Source organism: Pseudorasbora parva, chromosome 7 (genome assembly GCF_024679245.1).
Source record: "Pseudorasbora parva isolate DD20220531a chromosome 7, ASM2467924v1, whole genome shotgun sequence".
Lineage (NCBI taxonomy): Eukaryota > Metazoa > Chordata > Actinopteri > Cypriniformes > Gobionidae > Pseudorasbora > Pseudorasbora parva.
Genome location: NC_090178.1, coordinates 43995356 through 44010846, shown reverse-complemented (window position 1 = coordinate 44010846; position 15491 = coordinate 43995356). Strand labels below are relative to the sequence as shown.

Genomic DNA, 15491 nt, shown 5'->3' with positions numbered 1-15491 from the left:
ACAGACATAATGCCAGTGAGTGTGTGTGGTTGTGATGGAGTCCCAGATGGTGTGTGTGTGTGTGACTGCAGACGCACTGGGGTGGAGCCGGGTGTATTGATCATGTCAGTCTGGTGGAGGAGAGAGCGGAATCCTGGCCTCACACAAGATCCCAAAACATAAATATTAATTACGAACCGGTTTAAGGAAGTTACTATGTAAAATTCAAGATTTTATACTGTGAAGATTTTTATGTGTTAAAAAATTGCTAGATAGATAGATAGATAGATAGATAGATAGATAGATAGATAGATAGATAGATAGATAGATAGATAGATAGATGGATGGATGGATGGATGGATGGATGGATGGATGGATGGATGGATGGATGGATGGATGGATGGATGGATGGATGGATAGATAGATAGATAGATAGATAGATAGATAGATAGATAGATAGATAGATAGATAGATAGATAGATAGATAGAACGTGCTCAAGCGCCTCTGGTCTCTGATGTCCATGTCTCCGCCTAGCGGTGACGTCATCTCGTGAATATTGATCCATTTTAATGGTGGTTTTTAGACGCTGTACACTGCCATTATTTTTTCCCCCTGCGCCATGAAGGTGAGAAGATGAGATCTTAAAAGGTAAGAATTGTGTTAATTTGTTAATATGGGATGTTTGATTCTGTTGTCTTTGCGTCTGTGGCTCGGCCGGGCACAAAGAAACGCTTAAACGATTCATTCACCTTGGAGAGGTTATAAAAAATACCTGCTCGCGACGTCAATGTTAAAACCAAACACTAATACAGTCTACATGGACACGACCTTGTAGATGCAAAGATGGCTACAAATCAAATGTAACGATAGCCTAGCCTAACTAAATGAATGTAAACGAGCCTATTGCTTTAGTCTGTGCATATAATCATTTATGATGCTTCTCATCTGAATCTCAGCTGTTGGCGCATGATCGATGTCTTTATTATATATTTCTCGTTGTATTCCCGTCCATAGCTGTCATGATATCACCCTGGCCCATATGTAAAAATAATAGACTACTCGGTGAACAAAATAGGTTCTTTTTTATTTTTTTAAAGACATGTACCTCAAATAATAATCTGTTCTAATATTATCAGAGACTTGAGGTTCACTTGCAAAAAATAGGCCTATATCTGCCCCACCACACTGGATGATGATGACAACATCTTACCTGCCATTATAACATCCTCCGACTTCACACAAATCAATCAGATCGACACACTTAGCCTCATTGTTTTTATTCAAGTCAGAAATATTGCTACATAAAGCGTTAAATCTCGTCAAAATAGGTCGTTAAAGTTACTATTGCATCTTGCAGTGTCATCCGGGTCATTTCTCTATTAATGGCCATATTAAAGTGGACTCTGGGGTATTGGGTTGGGCTGGGACGTGCTGCAAAAGATGGTTTATATAAAGCTGGTTTCTACATGGTCTAAGCTGTAGACCAGCAAAGAACCAGCTGCCTGCTGATCAAGAGGGTTTTTGAGCTACTACACTCATTCATGAGGAACCTTAACCATCCATGGAACTTTTCCATTGCACAAAAGCAATTACTTTATTGTTTATACACTCTAAAAAATGCTGGGTTAAAAACAACCCAAGTTGGGTTGAAAATGCACCGACCCAACAATTGGGTTGTTTTAACCCAATGGTTGAGTTGTTCTTACCCAGCAATTGGGTTGTCTTAAGCAACATTTAACCCAACCACTGGGTTAAAACAACTCAACCACTGGGTTAAAACAACTCAATTGTTGGGTCGGTGCATTTTCAACCCAACTTGGGTTGTTTATAACCCAGCATTTTTTAGAGTGTATAAATTATATTTTCTTCACAAATGGCTCTTTGGAGAACTGTTCACTGAAAGGTTATTTGGGGAATGAATATGACCCCATGATTTTCTCATCCTCAACTCATCCTAAGTGTTTATGATATTCTTTTTTCAGACGAACATAATCAGAGTTATATAAAAAAAAAATGTCCTGGCTCTTTCAAACTTTATAAAGGCAGCGAATGGCAGCCCAAAAAATGAAGCCCAAAAAAGTGCATCTATTCATCATAAACGTATTAAAGGACTTCTGAAGCGAATCGATGGGGTTGTGTAAGAAAAATATCCATATTCAAAACTTTATAAAGTAAAATATAGCTTCGCCAGACCGTCTTCTGTATTCAACTTATGAAGAAAATATAATGCATCATATAGTTCAAAACGTTTACACTACGTCCGACGCCATCGTCACACCAGTTACGCTTTTCGTGAGTTGAATATGGAATGGGGTCTAGCAGAAGCGATATATTTTACTTTATACCGTGTTAAATATGGACATTTTTCTTACACAAACCTGATTAGCTTCAGAAGGCCTTTATTAACCCCCCACGGCCGTGTGGAGTACATTTATGATGAATGGATGCACCTTTTTGGCTTAAAATTTTGGGCTGCCATTCTCTCCCATTATAAAGCTTGGAAGAGCCAGGGCATTTTTTATTTTAACTCCGATTGTGTTCGTCTGAAAGAAGAATGTCTGGCTTGAGGGTGAGTAAAATAGGGCTAATTTTCATTTTTGGGTTAACTATCTCTTTAAGACCAGCTTCGTCAGATAAAAAGGTGTCCAAAACCCCTCTAAAACCATCCTGGGAGACCAGCTTAAACCAGCCAACCAGCTTATGCTAGTTTTATTTGCGTGTGTGTGTTTAAAAAAAAAAAATTTTTTAGCAGGGATAGCAGCCTTTATTATGCTGTAGGAGTAGGCTTAGCATTTCAATACAGTTCCATTATCTACACGCGTCTAGATCCATTATTAAACTATTGAAGCTGCATGTTCTCCCCCTCACAGCTGCAGGATAAAATGGATCTTGCACACGTGAACTCGCACAGATGACAGAATGGACTCTGTGGAAAGCAGCAGCATGAAGCAGCAGCAGCAGCGCGCGTCCTCGCCAGCCAGATTCAAAGACTCGCCGTCAAAAGCGGCTTCTAAAAGCGCGTCCGCCAAAGCCTCTGCGTCGAAGCCAGGCGGTAAAAGCAGCCGCAGTAATTCTCCAGTCACCGTACACGCCGGCAAAGACAAACACGCGGCCAAAGGCGCGGCCGCTGTCCACGGGAGCGGTGCTGAAAGCCCGACTCTGAGGAGGGCGGAGAAGAACAAGAGCATCGAGGAGCGCAGCAGCTCTTCTGAGGAACCCTACGCCGCCGACGAGTCGCTGTTGGGGGCTGATGCCGCTCGGGTGGTGTCCGATCAGCCGAGCTCCACGAAATCCTCTCAGGGCAAAAGAGAGAACGCGAGAGCTGATGGAGGAAAGCAGACTGCCAAGAGTGCTGTAGGATGCGGCCCGGGCTTCTGGAGGGAGGGATGCTTGCAGTCTGAACTCATACAGTTTCACATGAACAAAAGCTTGAAGAAAGAAAGCGGCATGGCAACGAAGACGCCGAGCTCGCCGGTGACGGAGCCGCAGCTGCCGCAGGCGGAGGCGAACCGGCCCTCGGAGGCTTTACCTCCGCCAAACCAGGAGCTGCAGGAAGAGATCGAGCAACTAGAGGAGGAGAACGATTACCTGAAGGTAGGCTGCGATAGCTATACTGAATGTGCTTGTGTTGTTGTTGGTGTTTTAAATGCGAGTGGAAATATATGGTTCTATTTAAAATGCATAGATAGAATGTGTTACTGTTGTAATGAACAGTTGTTTCATTTTCCAATTTTATTTTTGCATCACAAGTCCATCCTGAGAACAAAGAAAAGTATTTTAAGTGGTTTGATGTAATATTTTATTTATTATTTCTTTAAGAAATGGCAGTTCATTTGATAAAATATTCAAATAAAATATTATTAATACTTGAAAAATTAATTGTCCACCAAATCAGAGTGTGGTGTAATAACCATAATGTGTTGTTATTGTGAGAAGAAAACAATTAAACTCTTACATGACTGTGTTTAAAGGATGGCTAATCTCTTAAAAATATCAGATACATTTAATTTTTAAGTAACCACAAGAAAAATGAATGACATACTCTATCGTGGTTCAGGAGTTTGGTATCTGTAAGATGAGTTCATGTTCTTCTACTCACCAAGGCTGCATTTATTTGATCCAAAATACTGTAAAAACAAAAATATTATGAACTATTAAAACAATATAAAATAATATATTCAATTTGAATATAAATGTAATGTATTCCTGTGATCAAAGCTGATTTTTCAGCATAATTAATCCAGTCTTCAGCATCACATGATCCTCACATGAGCTCAAGAAACATTTATGATTATTATCAATGTTGTGTGCATTTTTTTCAGGGTTCTTTGATGATTATTATTATTATTTTATTTTTTTTCCAAAAGAAAAGCATTTATATGAAATTGTTTGTTACATTATTCACTACCATTCAAAAGTTTGGGGTCAGTAAGAAACTTTGTATTTTTTGTGGAAAGAAATGAATACTTTTTTTTTTTAGCAAGGATGCATTAAATTAATCAAAAGTAACATTAAAAACATTTATAATGTTGCAAAAAAAATTATGCTTCAAATAAATGTTGTTCTTTTAAACTTTATATTCATCAAAGAATCTTGAAAATAATATTTAAAAAAAAATAGTTTTCAATGTTTTAAAAAAAAAAATTGTACCGATCCCAAACATTTAAACTGCAGCTTATACATATTTTTTTGTCACTAACCCACAAAAAAATGATATTTCGCTATTTTAACATGACTATGAACTTGTGATTTGCTAGCATGAAATTGAAGAAATGCGAGCAGAGATGGATGAAATGAGGGACACGTTCTACGAAGAGGACGCCTGTCAGTTGCAGGACATGCGGCGTGACCTCGAGAGAGCCCATAAGAACTGCCGAATCCTTCAGTATCGCCTGCGGAAGGCAGAGAGGAAGCGAATGCGATACGCAGAAACAGGTGAAATAGACGGGGAACTGCTGAGGAGCCTGGAGCAAGACCTAAAGGTAGAGTCAAATCCTCAAGCCTGTAAACAAATAAACGCCTATGTCAGATGTTCTTCACTTCACCTGTTCACTGTGGAAACTAGTGTCAAAAAAGTCAGAGCCACAATACAACAATGTATGAGATAAGTGTCAGTAACAAGACAACAATATACCTAAAATGTTCTTTTTCTCTCCCAGGTGGCCAAGGATGTGTCTGTGCGCCTGCACAATGAACTGGAGAATGTGGAGGAGAAACGAACGAGAACAGACGAAGAGAATGAAAGACTGAGGGAACAGCTGATTGAAGTTGAGGTGACAAAGCAGGCTTTACAAAATGAGCTGGAAAAGACTAAAGAGGTGAGAGTATCTGGAAGTGTACCAATGTCAAACTAATCAGGGAGCCATTTTAACTGACATGGGGTGTGTTTCCCGCACAATGATGTAACACGCTGCTTAATCACCATAGTATAATGCATCGTTGAAGAAATCGACTAGCTAGTCACGAGTCACGACTGATTCCCGAAACCGAATTGTCGCAAATTTGTCGTTCAACCGCGTTGGTTAATGATGTCACACAGGTGGTGGAGTAATAACTTCTTTTAAAGGTGCACTGTGTAGTATTTTTGCAGTAAAATATCCAAAAAACACCAGACCAGTGTTATATATATATTGTTCAGTTGAGTTCTTACAATATCCTAAATGTTTCCAACTTTTTGTAAATTGTGAGAAAATTGCTATTTTAACCAAGGAGGACGTCTGAGGGAGTCGCCTGTCAATTACTTTATATCTGCGTTATCCTCGGTTTCCGGTTTTATTCTGCAGAAACGCTTTACTCTTAGCAGTGTGAACAAGTCACAGCAGCTGCTGAGCGAACGCACAGAGTAACGTCATAACATCATTTTAAACACACTCAAATGTATCTAATATGATAAACAGAGCTTCATTACCTCATACTCATGACCGGAAAAGCGGAATTGGCGCCAGCTACTGTGTCCCTTCATAATAAAAGTCCCGCTGCTCGCGAGCCGTGTGTTTGTGTAACAATCACTCCAGCGGCCGTGCTCAGCTCCTCAACACTCGGTCCTGCTCTGCTTCACTCTACAGTAACATTAATAACCGCATCCATGAACATGATTTTTGCCCATGTCCTATTTTCCACCGGCTGTGAGGTGAAGACCACACGTCCCAAGATACTGCGCTCAAACCTGGCATCATCAAACTACGCCTTTGTTTTGAATAGGCGCCCTCTAGTGGACGGAAAAGTTACATAGTGCAGCTTTAATGGATCTGTTTATGGTAAAATTAATACTTTTTTTTGTTGCTATAAACTATAAACATTGCATCTGAGGACTAATTCAAATTTGTCTTAGTTATTTTGCTTTATTTCCAGTTTCAATCACTGGCTTGTCCTTATGTATTAGAGCACATTCAACATGTTCACTCTTTAAAAATAGATCTTGACAAACTAAAAGACATAAATTACATTTGTATGTATTATAAATAAAAGATATAGATTGTACTGAATGCCAGCTTGCTTATTTTGCTCAATATAAGGATTTATTAAGTTCACATTTCATACAAACAAGAAACTCTGCTTCTAACCACAAGTCGAGATCTGTCGCTCCAACTGCGCAAGTTTGCGACGCTGTTTGCGAAAGTTCGTTCGGAACTGTGGTTTCAGGAAACGCACCCCAGTATAATAAACGAAATATAACTACACCGATAAGATTTGTCATCTCTCCATACACATTTGAAATATACACTGATGCATGTTTTCAAAGCATCATATGTTTTAAGCATACATTCAAAACATTTATTTTGCCCAAGACAAAAGCATTCAAAGAAAACAAAAAGATATTTTTTTATTAAGATCATGCCATACTGAATCAATACATTTTCTTTAGGCTTAAATCAAAATGTTATTTAATGTAGGTTAATTTAACAGTTTTTTTTTTTTGTATTTTCCAACTTAAATAATATCTGTCATATTATTGCCAGTTTGCCTATGGTGAAATTTTCACTTAAGTAACTAAAGTAAAAACATTTTTACTTACTATAAAGAAAGAAAGACTTCGAAAGACCTTCATTTACAGAGTGGTGTGGACAAATTTGCCACTAGTTTCCTCAAGATTTTATAATGGGGTTTTCCAGTTTATGAGTAAAATAAGGTCTGTGGTAAGCAAAACTTGACATTTTGTTCTACCATGTACATTACACACACTCACACCCCGAACTGCATTATCTAGCTACTTGTTAGAAACATACATTTAAAAAAACATGATACCTTGGTTGTGTGTGATTTACTTTGAAGAACAAAGCATCCACGTATCGCCAAACAACGTTATTTTAATCACAAATTGATGGATTGAACCGATTATAAAAACCTGTAGGAAAATCTTAAGGGAGTTTTGACGTCACGTCTGTACGTCTAGCTACCACCTGTGCACACTCAATAATCACCACACCTGTCTGCCATCTGCCTCATCGGTTTCTCCATAAAAGCCAGCACCAACCTGGTCTGGTCTCATTGTTCAACCCTGAACGCTTACCCGGACTACGAATTGTCCAGTCTTCTGTCTTCCTTAGTCTTCGGTGACAGCCAACAAGCCAGCCAGCTTTCCAGTCTTCACGCGTGTGTCAATAAACTCTGTCTGGATTTTACCTTTGTCTGCATTCTTCTGTTCCATGACAGAAGACCAGACCTAAAATGGATTATGAGGCACGATTTGCTGTTGTGGCTCATGGGTGATTTGACTTTTTTTGTTTTTACCGAGAGATTCTTCCTTCTAGCCCCTTTGACGATCCGACCCTGAAGTCACTGTTCTGGATGGGGGTAAATTACCATCACCCTTTAGACCTACTAGACACCTCTGGGCTGAACTGGAGGGACACTATCATCCAGTATCTGGAGAGTCTTTACCCCTGGGTCCGTTCCACCACCATCGACCATGGAAGAAAACGTGAGTCCTCCACAGATGTTGAGCTACTGTAAGATAAGAGGCCAGTGTGAATCCTCGCCCCAGAAGTGAGACTGACCAGGGGTGTGAGTCCACGACATCAGTGGCCGAGGTAATTTTGGTGGATTTTGAGACTGGCTGATTAGCCAGTCCTCCAGCCCCACCTCTAATGGAGGTTGTCAGCCCTTCACCATCTCCTGCAATGCCTAGCACTTACGTCTAGCTTCAGGTCCTGCAACCACCATCAGCCCCTGAGCGGATTGATGATCACTGTTGGCTCCACCAGACTCCTTCTGCCTTTCAAATTCACCAGGTTCCCTTGTCCCACTGGGTCAGTCATCACAGCACCTCCACCACTGACTCTTCCGCTGCACTATGATCCTCCACCCCTACGGCTCAGACCTCGGGCCGTCTGATTCCTCAGACAATCATATCTGTGCCATCACATAGCCCTCCTGTGCCAGCGACGTCGCTCCTCATCTGGGATCCATCGGCTCCGCCTCCATTGGTCGGCCCCCAGTTGAAGTCAGCCTCTTCTCCACCATGGCTCCTCCCTCCCTCGACTCCACCGTGGTCTGTCGGCTCTGGGTCTGTGCCTTCGGACAACTACCATTATCACTGCCGGGGTCCCTTCGTCCCTCTTTTTCCATTCCTGCAGCCTGCTATCACCATCCCTTTGCCTGCTTCCCTTACCATCCCTGCATCATATCCATGCCCTCCTCCTAAGTCTTCTGTCTTACTTTGTCTTCAGTGATCATCTCGTCTTCAAGCCAGCCAGCCTTCCCGTCTCCTGTTATCTCTGCCTGCAATCAGATGAGAACAGTCATTACCCTGCCAGTATCATCTCAACTATCTACTTTCCAGTTACTGACCTATTTGCATCCTGTGCGTGTGTCTCAATAAACTCTATTTGGATTTACCTTTGTATGCAATTCATGACAATTGTGATGTCTTTTAAAAATGTGTATTGTATTTTTTTATCATAAGCTTCAAAAAACATCAGAAAAACCTAAACATAAAACCACAATGATTTCTGCCGCCAGTAAAGCTAGCCAAGTGTTCTGCACATCAATGCTCTGGTGTCAAGTGAAAATTATTTATAGTATTTTGTTGTGACAAGTGTTGTAGACAAACCGAACAAAACCATGATATTTGATTTGATGAATATATAAATGTTTTTTAACTAAATGACAGTTGTTTCGCTTTTTTCAGTGTAGATTATCAAGTTCCATAATGTTTATTCCAATGCATTGCAGCTTTCTCTGAAACGAAGAGGAAAAGATGTCCATAAATCAGAGAAGAGGACTCCACAAACCCCAACAGAGGTAAGAGACATTCAAATGTTGTAAGCATTTTGTTTGGGAACACACACACACTTTGTTTGGGAAATAATTGTGGTATAAGCCGAAGCAGAATCATTTGCCAACCAGTTGCTAACCTAAACAAACTAGGTCAGCACCAGTTGCATTTGTGGCCTATGCCCTCCAAATGAGTTCCTGTACCCCCCCTCCCCTCCTTACTGAACGCGAGCGAATTCAAAAAGTAGAAGTGAACGCATGCATTCGAAAGCAACCGAACATGATATCAGCTACCCCCCCTTTTTATGCACCCTGCTACTGGCTTGGTGTGCAAGTGGTAAGTGGTAAAAAGTGGTAACCTGCCATTTTTACCCAAGTTAATCCATAAATTCCTAATGACTCCTACCTAATGTTCCAGTACCCTTGATTTTCACCAATAGCATTAACAATTTGACACCAAACTATATTTTCTTCCATAGGAGGAAAATGAAGATCTAAAATGCCAGTTGGCCTTCATCAAGGAGGAGGCTATCTTAATGCGGAAGAAAATGGCTAAGATAGACAAAGAGAAGGACCGCTTAGAGCAGGAGCTCCAGAAGTACCGTTCCTTTTACGGTGATGTAGACAGTCCTCTCCCCAAAGGCGAGGCTGGAGGTCCCCCCACCACCCGAGAGTCCGAACTGAAGCTTCGTCTGCGGCTGGTGGAAGAAGAAGCCAATATTTTAGGTCGCAAAATCGTGGAGCTGGAAGTAGAGAACCGCGGGCTGAAGGCAGAGTTGGATGACATGCGCGGGGAGGAGCTGGCCGGTGGGACGATGGACCCGTCGTCCAGAGAGCAGAGCGAGGCGCTGTCTGAACTGCGGCAACAGCTGCAATTGGTGGAGGATGAGGCCGAACTTCTTCGCCGTAATTTGGCTGATGTGGAAGAGCAGAACAAGAAAATGACCAATGAGCTCAACAAGCTCAAATACAAGGCAGGGTCACATGAGGGCTCACGCTACAACAGCGGGGCTATTGATGCCGCAAAGTTTGAAGCGCTGCAGGAAGAGCTGAAGGCCGCCAGGCTGCAGATCAACGAACTGAGCGGGAAGGTGATGCAGCTGCAGTATGAAAACCGCGTGCTGCTGTCCAACATGCAACGCTACGATCTGGCGTCCCACCTGGGCATCCGCGGCAGCCCTAGGGACAGCGACGCAGAGAGCGACTGTGGTCGCAGGGAAAGCGACGATGACTGCTCTCGGCTCACGCCTCATCGCAAACGTGAGGGTCCTGTCGGTGGCGAAAGTGACTCAGAGGAGGTCCGCAACATCCGGTGTCTCACTCCAACTCGCTCCCTCTACACCCCAGAGGGACGTTTTTTATCTAGAGGTTTCAAGGACCGGCAGCAGATGATTGATATCCGTATGGAGGCGGAAAGATTGAGCAGGACCATTGATAGACTCATTGCTGACACCAGCACTATCATTGCAGAAGCTCGAGTTTACGTGACCAACGGTGAGCTGTTTGGAAGAATGGATGATGATGAAGAGGGCGGCCGAATACGAGAGCACGAGCTGCTCTACCGCATCAATGCTCAGATGAAAGCTTTCAAGAAGGAGCTGCAGAACTTCATCGACCGCCTGGAAGTCCCAAAACCAGAGGATCGAGAAATGGAAGAACCACTGTCAGTAAGTACAAATGAATACAAGACTTGTTTAAGCTTGTTTAAAGTGCCCCAATTATGTTTTCTTTTTGGATATTTGCTGTTAGTGAATGTAAACTGTCGGTAAAGTTTCAAATATCAAAGTGGATTGAGTTATTGACTGGAAGAATTTGGTTAGTGTTGTCGACATGTCGTGAAGATGCAGTTTTCTGCGCTGTAAAGGGAATCCACATTGCATAGGAAATCGATACTGTAATTCAGACACCATTGTTACTGTTCGTCACCGTGTATCAAGTGCTCAGACTGAGCCTTCCGACCAATCAGAGCAGAGTAGACCAATCACAACAGATGGGACCACCTGACCAATCAGAGAAGAGTAGACCAATCACAACAGACTGAGCCGTCTGACCAATCAGAGAAGAGTAGACCAATCACAACAGACTGGGCCATCTGACCAATCAGAGAAGAGTAGACCAATCACAATAGATGGGACCATCTGACCAATCAGAGAAGAGTAGACCAATCACAACAGACTGAGCCGTCTGACCAATCAGAGAAGAGTAGACCAATCACAACAGACTGGGCCATCTGACCAATCAGAGAAGAGTAGACCAATCACAATAGATGGGACCATCTGACCAATCAGAGCAGAGTAGACCAATCACAACAGACTGAGCCATCCGACCAATCAGAGGAGAGTAGACCAATAAATTAGATCAAAATCAAAAAGGGCAACCTTTACGATAGCATAATGGGGCACTTTAAAGAAAAAGTTTAACCGATATGAACATTCAGTCATTATTTAATCATCCTCATGTCAGTCGGCCAGACTGTATAAGATGTTTATACAGTCTGGCCGACTGACCCCCCAAATAAGATGTTTTAAAGAATCAAACTATAAGTTTATTGTAATTTCCTCTATCAAGTTAAAGGTTTGCCTGAACATACTACTATTGAAATGGTTTATATTCACTGAAACACTTTCCTATTCTGCCATAGCTGTCAGATCAAATATAGCACCAGTTTTGGCCTCAATAACATTTAGTCATAAGAACAGTTATGTTTGAAGATGTGATTGATTTCAAACTTGAGGTGGATGTGACAAAATGTGCCATGTTTGATGTGACCCCTACGGTAGAGACTGGAGAAGGATTTTTAGAGAATGATTTCCATTTTGTGATATAACACATTAGTCAAAAAAGCTGCAGAAAGATTCTTCACTTTTTTGTATTAATGCATTCATACAACAACAGCATATGTGTTGGAACAATCATGAGTAATTTGATGATTGTCATTTTGGGGTGAACTAGTTCATTCATTTCTTCCGTATAATATTGTTTGTTGAATGGATGATTGTGATATTCACTTTTCCTCAATAATCTTGGTCATATGTAATGAATATTGACCCTTGCCTCTCTTCAGACTCACTGATCCTCTCTTTCTTCCATTTCCTCTTTCATTTTGATATCAACCCAGATGTTTCAACCTATTATTTTGCTTATTCTCATTCTTGTCTTATTCTCATCTTTATCGTATGCCACTATTTTCAAACTAGTCTTTCTTTTCACTCTTTTCTTTGTTCTGTAAACTTCATTTCTTTTATTTATTGTACAGTTTTGTTACTTTTTCCCTTTTCTTTTTGTTCTGTTTTCTTAGTTTATCATATTGATTTTGGACATGTCATCAAGGTTACACACGGTACAGGAAGCGATGATCATCTCAGGCACAGGCTACAGTCATTCAACCCAACACAAGCATCCACTCACAATCTGCTTCACTGTTTCTATAGTCAGTTTATTAGGTGAGTAGTGTTTTGTGTGTTTCATTAACTTATTACATTAAATATAGTTTAAATGATATGTATTAGCATTGTGTCCTGATAAGGGCTTGACATTGACAGCTGCCAACCTGCCAAATGCAGGTGGATTTCAGCAGAGGTGTGTAATTCAGTCACTCCTTTTATACTGTATATAATATACATAGTTTTCAATTGTAGTCTTTTAAAAATTCGTCAGAAATAATAAACTAAGTGCAACATAGTGTTGTCAAACATAAAGCTTTTTTTATCCTGAAATTGATACTGAAATTTCTGAAAAGCTTCCAATACAAAATTTCCCGCAGAATAGACATGATACCCGCTGCTCTTTCTCTCTCTCTCTCTCTCTCTCTCTCTCTCTCTCTCTCTCTCTCTCTCTCTCTCTCTCTCTCTCTCTCTCTCTCTCTCTCTCTCTCTCTCTCTCTCTCTCTCTCTCTCTCTCTCTCTCTCTCTCTCTCTCTCTCTCTTCTCTCTGACAGCGAGACAAACCCGCCTCCCCTCACTCACTTGCTTTATTTTCTCCAGATGAATATTGTTGGTGTTACAGGGCTTGAATTTCGGCGTGGGATTGCGCATATTGAGCATCATTTTCCAGCAGATTTTCTGTTCGCACCCAAAGTGCGCGCACATAAAGCCGCCTCTCAGAACTAAATTGAGTTATTTTTTTCGCTGCTTATTGCACTTAAACATTCAAATACACACAAAATAATGTCAAAATGCTGAGTGTTCACGTAAACAGTAAGTTATGTTTTTAAGTAAATGTAAACAGTTGAGAGAGAAAACATATGTAACAGTGTATTGGGTCAATGCATCGGATCTTAAAGTGACAGCAGCCTAATAAATATGCTGCCAAATTATGAGATAATATTAAAAATATCTAAATGGCAGTTGTCTCCCATGGTATCGATGTCACAATTGTGACCAATGAAAATGCTGAGTGGCTAGTAACTTTGGAAAACCCCTAGCCACAGCAGCTGGTGACCAAAAAAGTTAATGTCAAGCCCTTGTCGAGATTATCTGAATATTTATACAGAATATGGAAGGTTTTATTTTGTGAACTGTAAAACATGTTAAAACATCTGAGCATTATGCATTAGTAAAATCAAAGTGAAGCCCTTCTCAGAGGCTCCAGTGCATTTTCTAAAAAAACATGGAACTATTTTAGCATCAGGTGGTAAAACACATTTATTTTTATTATCTATTTTTGTTTTAATGGTTGATGATCACAGTTATGATGACTATCTGCTGTACACTGTAAATGCTGAATATGGGCAGCTGTTGTTTTCTACTTTTCTACTCATTGTGAACCTTAAAAATGAACATTCTTATACTGTTTCTGTTGAGATTTTTTGTGTTCTGTCTTTTTTAAATCTGGTGGTTATCATTGTCATATCATTTGCGAGTTCTAAAGTCCAAAGTCAGAATTGCGTGATATAAAGTCAGAATTGTGAGATATAAAGTCAGAATTGTGAGATATAAAGTCAGAATTGTGAGATATAAAGTCAGAATTGTGTGATATAAAGTCAGAATTGCGTGATATAAAGTCAGAATCGCTAGTTATAAAGTCAGAATTGTGTGATATAAAGTCAGAATTGTGTGATATAAAGTCTGAATTGTGAGATATAAAGTCAGAATTGTGTGATATAAAGTCTGAATTGTGAGATATAAAGTCAGAATTGCGTGATATAAAGTCAGAATCGCTAGTTATAAAGTCAGAATTGTGAGATATAAAGTCAGAATTGTGTGATATAAAGTCAGAATTGTGTGATATAAAGTCAGAATTGTGTGATATAAAGTCAGAATTGTGTGATATAAAGTCAGAATTGTGAGATATAAAGTCAGAATTGTGTGATATAAAGTCTGAATTGTGAGATATAAAGTCAGAATTGTGTGATATAAAGTCTGAATTGTGAGATATAAAGTCAGAATTGCGTGATATAAAGTCAGAATCGCTAGTTATAAAGTCAGAATTGTGAGATATAAAGTCAGAATTGTGTGATATAAAGTCAGAATTGTGTGATATAAAGTCAGAATTGTGTGATATAAAGTCAGAATTGTGTGATATAAAGTCAGAATTGTGTGATATAAAGTCAGAATTGTGTGATATAAAGTCAGAATTGTGTGATATAAAGTCAGAATTGTGTGATATAAAGTCAGAATTGTGTGATATAAAGTCAGAATTGTGTGATATAAAGTCAGAATTGTGTGATATAAAGTCAGAATTGTGTGATATAAAGTCAGAATTGTGTGATATAAAGTCAGAATTGTGTGATATAAAGTCAGAATTGTGTGATATAAAGTCAGAATTGTGTGATATAAAGTCAGAATTGTGAGATATAAAGTCAGAATTGTGTGATATAAAGTCAGTATTGTGAGATATAAAGTCAGAATTGTGAGATATAAAGTCAGAATTGTGTGATATAAAGTCAGAATTGCGAGTTTTAAAGTAATATTTAATTTTTTTATTATGTGTTGGAAACAGGCTTCCATATAGTGACACGGCTTCTCGAACTACAATATAAAATGTAGGGCGGGGCTTGATTTTGCCAATGGGGAATTGATTGAATGGTTGTGGTTTGTGCTGCAAGAGGGAGGGGATTGCTATTTGTGATTTAATGGTGACGTTAAAGGGGTGATGAATTGAGAAATCAACTTTCCCTTGAGCTTTTGATATATAAAAGGTCATGGTAATATACGAATATCCTGTAAGTTTCAGAGCTGAAAACTTCATTGTTAGTCAAAGAAAAGCTTTTATAGACACCAGGCCCAGAAAACGATTTTGTGCACTATATGTCATCGCGCGTGAAAACACGCCTCTACAGAATAATACGCACGTG

The 15491-nt window shown here is 40.0% G+C and overlaps 1 protein-coding gene across 1 annotated transcript; it reads left to right on the top strand.

The window, feature by feature from the left end:
- Window positions 1-483: 483 nt before the first annotated feature.
- Window positions 484-12450, top strand: LOC137083392 (microtubule cross-linking factor 3). The gene is made up of 7 exons (XM_067449311.1): window positions 484-628; window positions 2851-3574; window positions 4738-4962; window positions 5140-5298; window positions 9155-9223; window positions 9676-10863; window positions 12315-12450. Exons 2-7 carry the CDS (start codon window positions 2900-2902, stop codon window positions 12423-12425), a joined length of 2427 nt encoding a protein of 808 aa, XP_067305412.1. The 5' UTR covers window positions 484-628; window positions 2851-2899; the 3' UTR covers window positions 12426-12450.
- Window positions 12451-15491: the final 3041 nt, after the last annotated feature.